General features: G+C 57.2%; 1 protein-coding gene across 3 annotated transcripts in view; it reads right to left on the bottom strand.

Annotated features, from left to right (window-relative positions):
* Positions 1-2,373, bottom strand: part of NFAM1 (NFAT activating protein with ITAM motif 1) — a 51,762-nt gene extending 49,389 nt beyond the window's left edge. The window contains exon 1 of one of the 3 annotated variants that reach the window (XM_023221839.2): positions 1,987-2,372. In XM_023221839.2, coding sequence (XP_023077607.1) covers positions 1,987-2,113 — 127 coding nt within the window. In that variant the 5' untranslated portion in view covers positions 2,114-2,372. Of the gene's footprint in view, positions 1-1,986 lie in introns of all 3 variants that reach the window. The other 2 variants (XM_023221836.2, XM_023221838.2) reach the window with 2 other exon arrangements.
* Positions 2,374-6,462: the final 4,089 nt, after the last annotated feature.

Below are 6,462 nucleotides of genomic sequence, written 5' to 3' on the forward strand. Positions count from 1 at the left end.
ATAAATAAATAAATAAATAAATAAATAAATAAATAAATAAAACAGGACGGGCACAGTGGCTCACGCCTATAATCCCAGAACTTTGGGAGGCTGAGGCGGATAGATCACCTGAGGTCAGGAGTTCAAGACCAGCCTGGCCAACATGGCAAAACCCTGTCTCTACTAAAAATACAAAAATTAGCCAGGCATGATGGTGCATGCCTGTAATCCCAGCTACTTCGGAGGCTGAGGCAGCAGAATTGCTTGAACCCAGGATGGGGAGGTTGCAGTGAACCAAGATGGCGCCACTGCACTCACTCCAGCCTGGGTGACAAGAGTGAAACTCTGTCTCAAAAAAAAAAAAAGCGTGGGTGGGGGTCTGTCTGCTGCTCCAAGGGACTCTAGGACACCATAAGGGTGTTTTCACCTCTTGTGAAAGAGCAGTTTCTCTTTTATGTAATGTTTGTTGCAACACCGGGTGGGAGGAGATGGCACTGGGAATCTGTTTTTGTTTGTAGTTGAGATTGTTACAAAAGAGCTTTTCCTCAGTAACACCCCGCAAAGCCTCTTTTACTGCTTGGTTACCAGGGTGTGCTGGGTGTCTTTTGGGGAGGAGGACCCACACAAAGGGAAAGGATGGGAATTGGGGGGAAATTAAGTTAAGAATGACTGAGTTGAGACACACTGACACTAACAGGCTGCGTTTCCGGGGTCTGGCTGTGTTTGCACCGACTGTCTGGGATGTTGGGGGGAGGCATGCACAGGATTAAAAGAGATGGTATCCTAGGGCTCTGGGCTCCAGCCTGGGAAGGTACACACAGGTCAGCCGTTGCCTCCCCAGGGTAAGTTTCGGTGAAGAACATTCTTTGCAAGTAAGAGGAGCCTCTGAGCCTACTGGCCGAGGGGCCCAGCTCGGGGCTGAGGCTGGCCAGGGGCTGAGGCTGGCCTCTACTTACTGGCTAGGCCTTGAGCAAATGAACTGGCTTCCCTGGGCCTCCTTTTTCCTGTCCTTAAAATGGTGCAGGTGAGAACAATAGGGACCCCAAGGGGTGCTGTGAGGGTGGCCAGTGTGCCCTGCTAAGGGCTCCATAAAGCCTAATTCGCGGTAATGAGAGGGGGTGCAGCAGGACGGGGTGGGGGAAGCTCCTGGAAGCCTCATAAGCTCTAAGAGAATAGAAAGGAAGGCACCCTGTCTCCACAGTGGAGGCCACCCTTTGGCCAGAGGGAGGGCTGGCTGCTGCCCGGTCAAGGAGGAGCAGAGAGAATCTGGCAGAACTCACTGAGCCCTGGTGCTGACAGCCCTGGAACAGGACCCTCCTGGGCCTTCCCTGGCCTAATGAACTGGCCCTGAGGCCACCTACCCCACAGCCTGGCTCGGATCCTGGCCACCCAGCTTCTGAGAGAGCCTGGGACCAGGAAAGGAGCGCCGCTGGCCTGGAAAGATACACTTGCATCCTAAAACACTTGGCCTCTGGTTGTATTTTAGGAACTGGGAGGTGCGACCCTTTCTAGTGACTGACAGTTTTGTGCCTCTGGGCGCGGCGCCCTGTGGTTGGCCCTGGTATCCCCCCCCCCCCCCCCCAACAATGCCAGCAACAACCCAGAGTAGCCCCGCCACTTGCTAGGTTCAACGCAGGCTCTACCGCAGCAGCCACGTGAGGTTCCTTGGGTGGGGAGCTGTCCCTCCCCACTGCCCTGCCCCCAACCCCAGCCATACGGCGCCCACCCTCCTTGTTTAAGGGCCAGGAGGCCAGACTGCTGGGGGGAAGCTGTGACAGCAGCGAGGGGGAGAGCGCTGTCCCTCTCCCCTTCAAAAGCCACCTTGGCAAGGTATTAGCTAAACATCTTCTCGGTCCCAGAAGGCTTCCCCTGTGAAGTCTGCAGCGTTCAAACGACAACCAGCAAATCCCCAGAGACAGGTCCCTGGGAATTAGCTGCGCCGGGCGGGATGAAAGCCGCTCTGATGTTCTGGAGCCAGAGAGTAGAGAGAAGGAGGACAGACACTACCTGCCAGTCGTAGGGTCCCGGGCAGCAGCAGCAGCAGCAGGCCAAGGAGGAGCCGGGGGGCTGCAGGAGGCCCAGGAGGGCGTGGGGGGTCCGGCAGGGCCCGCCACCTCGGAGGCTGGCTCTCCATCTGGGGGCCTGCTTGTCCGCGGCAACTCTTGAGTTCACAGGAGGGGACAGCGGGCGCTGACAGCTTCCCCTTTGCTTTCCCCACAAAGCTCCTCCCTGGCACGCCTGACCTTCCGCTCAGAAGCAAGGCCGGAACAGCCCGGCTGGGTGGCCGCCAGATGAAGAACCCAGCACTGAGACTGGTCCAGGCCACACGGCTAGAAGAAGAGCTGGAGATGGGGACCCAAGCCTCCCCAGTCCAACTCCTGGTGGGTTTCACCCCATCTCGGCCCCTTTCCAGCGGGGGCCCCGTCCAGCAGACACTGGTAACCGTGCAGAGGGGTCACAGGATTTCCATGAGGAACTTCAGGCCTTGGTTTAGCCTCTCACTTCTGAAACACTTTTAAAACGACCACAAACATGTTCACACAAACTTCTCTAAAATATTCCGAGAATCCCTTAATAATGTGTTTACCAAAGAGTAGGTTTTTGGGTGGGGGGCGGTAGGAAGGCTGGGGTGAAAGGCAGGAGCCTCATGTTCCCAGCCCTAGAGAGGGCCAAACACCCAGGGCGGGTGAAAGGCAGGCTGCCCATCATTCACCCAGCGAGAGCCTCTGTGGGTCCCCTGCAGAGGCCCAGGGGACGCCCCCTCTCTGGTCCATCTCTAGCGTCAGCTCCTCCCTGTGGCTTCCGTAAAGCTTAGCTCACTCAACCTCCCACCTGTGAGACCCTTGAACTGTTTCCCCATTGGCTGCAAGTCACAGCCCCTGCTCTCACTTCTAGCAGCATCAGCCTGGGACGGGAATTGTTTGCTGCTGGGACCCCCTTCCCCAGCAGACTGGGAGCCTCTCACCCTTGGCACCCACACGTCTGCCTGCATGTCTGGAGTGGCAGAGGAAAGGGGCTGGGGTGTGGTGATGGCTGGTGGAACTGGAGGCACCTGGTACGTGGAGGACGCAGGCGGGAAGATGGCTGCGTTTCAGCCTGTGCTGAGCGCTTACCTCCCTTCTCTGCAGGTGTCCCTTCACTCACCAGATAAATATGATGATCCCAATTGTACAAAAGAGAAGACCTCAGCCCCAGGAGGCAAAACAACTTGCCCAGGATCAGGGCAGGTCCATGGGGTGAGCATTTGAACTGCCAGTGGTGTGATGTCCGAGCCTCCTCCCACTCCCCCACTGTTTGCTCAGGTGTGTCTGGCTGCAGCCCCCGGTGACGGCATCGTGAGGTCCATTTCAGTTCTTTGCACACACGCTTTTCCCTGGGCTGCTCCAAACATGGACAATGAAAGCCAAAAGACATTTCCACCAATGCCATGATCACTGGGAGGCTGGCAAGAGCGGGGGCCGCCCACTGGGGGAGGAAGACATATGAACAGGAGATGTTTCCTACCGCGCAGGGGGCAGGCGGGGACCCCAGTGGTATTGACTGTTGATCCATCACAGTGATACATGCTCACATATGTCACAGTGAGATGCAGATTGGCTGCTTCACGCTATTCCCGGCTCCTGGGGGTAGCAGGTTGTCTAAGCACCTCGATGCCATGGTGATAGACCTCATGTCAGTGCCTCAGGGCACACAGGGAGCACTGGGAAAGCATCGGTCTGTGCCTCCACAAGTCTCGTTACGACTTGGCACTGGGAGGCAGCTGAATGCCAAACTGCCTCGGAACAAGGGAGCCTGCTCTTGCAATACCGGTGCCGCCTCTGCTCCTGCCCCTGTGCCAGCTCACTGCCCCTGCCTCTTAGACAAGCCCCTCAGCCCGTCACGGTGCCCCCCACACTCCAGCTCTGTACCCCGGACTCCCCGGAGTTCTGCTGCCTCTGAGTCTTGGTCTAGCCTGCTGCACACCTGGTTTCCACGCTTGCCTGCCTGAGTTGGCTGTCTGTCTTCCTCCCCTCTCCTCCTTGAGGCTGGCCCAGGGGGTGCATGAATGGATGGATGCGTGAGCGTAAGGCAGGGAGAAGCCTTCCTCCAGGCTCGATGTGAAGGCAGGTGCCGAACATCACGCTGGTGCACAGGAAGCCTTGGGGCAGGGGTAGGGCTCTGGGAGGCAGGGTGAGAGAAGGCCTGCACACTCCCCAGGCAGGCCCTGGGCCGCGGAGCGCAGACATGACTGGACAAGAAGCAACTGAGGGTCCCAGCTCATTGCCGAGTTTGAGACGCTCTGCAGCCGCGCAGCCTCCTGGGGAGAGGCAGGGATAGGCCTTGGCAAGGAGCCCAGCAGCCCTGGCTGTGCTGTCGGGGCCTCGTGTCTGGCCCTGATCCTCCTCGGGAGCCAGGGGGATAGAAATAAAACCGCAGCACATCCAGGAGCCTCATTTCTACCAAAACTTTCTAGCACCTCTCATGTGCTTCCTCTTCTGTGCCCTCAGCCGGAGCTATGAATAAACAGTAGAGGCCCCAAAGGCTGAAGGCGGAGCAGAGGAATGGAAGGAGGCTCTGTGGGCATCCCAGGGGCAGCTGCAGCGGCACAGCTTTCGAGCTAGGCCTTGGCAGCTGAATTTGCAGGTGAGGTCCCTGGGGGACCACACCTCTCAGACACTGGCTTTGGCCCAGGCCTCCATCCATCCACCCATTTGTCCGTGCATCTATGCCTCACAGCATACTGAACACCTGCCCTGTCCTGGGCCCTGGCCTCACAGAGGCCGTAGAAGTGAAAGAGCCAAGGTTCCTGGGAAGCCTGCGCCTGGAGTAGGGGTACAGCAACCTCAGCAGAGTGAAGCAATGACAGAGCAGCTCCGGGCAGCTTCCAAGCGCCTGACACTGCTCCAGGGGACCTGCTCTCCTTGCCAGTTTGATCCTCACTGCAGCCCTATGGGGCAGGCACTCTAATCACCTCCATTTTACAGAGGAGGAAACTGAGGATCAGGGAGGTTAAAGTAATTTCTGAGTGGCTGCCCAGGAGGGCTTCATGGAGCAGGTGGCAGCCCTGAAGGAGGTGGCAGCTGGGTGGGGAAATGGGGGAGACCAGGCGTCCCCTGCAGTCCTCAGAGGCCTCCTCCACGCTAAGACTAAGGCTTTCCAAATGAGACCACAGTCACTGGCCTCTGTTTGCTTTTTCTTTTCTGGAGACAGAATTTTGCTCTTGTTGCCTACGCTGGAGTGCAATGGTGCGATCTCCGCTCACTGCAACCTCTGCCTCCCTAGTTCAAGCGATTCTCCCGCCTCAGCCTCCCAAGTAGTTGGGATTAAAGGCGCCTGCCACCACACCTGGCTAATTTTTGTACTTTTAGTAGAGATGGGGTTTCACCATGTTGGCCAGGCTGGTCTCCAACTCCTGACCTCAGGTGATCTGCCCGCCTTGGCCTCCTAAAGTGCTAGGACTACAGGCGTGAGCCACCGCACCTAGCCTCAATCCAGGATTTTCAAATGCCCCAGAGAGCGAGTGGCGGCTGAGGGGCCTCCAGTCGGGACACAGTGAGGTCCTGAGCTCTTCGTGGTTCCTTTCTGCACAGGAAGCAGAAGGGCCATGGGAAGGGGACCCCTCAGCTCCCCGCTGCAGCTGCAGAAATCACTTCCTTCCTCCCCAAAGACTCCAGCACCGAGAGGAGTTGAGCCGACCAGCAGGAGGGGACCCTCAGAATGACCCTCTGAGCTGGCTTCGCTGAGGCAAAAAGGGTTGCAGGGTACTCAGGGGGTGATCCATCCTCTCTCTCAAACACCCCCACTGTCAAAAAGGGCAGCCTCCATCCTAGGAGCAGCCGGGTTTGCCTCTGGGGCCGTCTTGTGCCTCACAGTGGCCCTGCAGCTGGGTGGTGCTGACCCCACCAGAGGCAGGCAGACCCACCTGGAGGCCATCTGCCCGCAGGCTGCCTGGGCTGGAAGCCTGGCCTGGCTTGTCTCCAGAATCCCCTCTCAGTTTCAGCTGCTTGTATTTTTGGCTCTTAAGCATTTGTTTGATGCCAGACACAGTTCTAAAGGCTTTTCTTGTACTTCGGCCCTCACAGAAACCTTGTATGGGAGGTGTTATGACTGCTCCTGCTTCGCAGATGGGGAAACTGGAGTTCAGAGAACACAAGCCACTTGCCCAAGGCCACACAGCGAGGACACAGTGGAACAAGGGCTCCAGCTCCCAGGACCTGGCTTTAACCACTGTGCTCTCCTGCAATTCACCTGGTCCTTTAATGAGGGCAGATATTATACACCTCAGCTGACATAATTAGTGAGGGAGAAAAACAGAGTGACTCACCTGCTTGAGGTCACAGACGGGGCCAGGGCTTTCCTACTGGACACATACCACAGTCCCCTGCTATACTCGGGAGGCAGCAAGGAGCTAATGCCCACTCCCCAATCCCGCCACACCAAAAGGAATCTTCAAGATCTGGAAGAAACAAAAAACAAAAGGTGGCATGATTTTTTTTTTCTTTT

This window comes from Piliocolobus tephrosceles, chromosome 19 (genome assembly GCF_002776525.5).
Source record: "Piliocolobus tephrosceles isolate RC106 chromosome 19, ASM277652v3, whole genome shotgun sequence".
NCBI lineage: Eukaryota > Metazoa > Chordata > Mammalia > Primates > Cercopithecidae > Piliocolobus > Piliocolobus tephrosceles.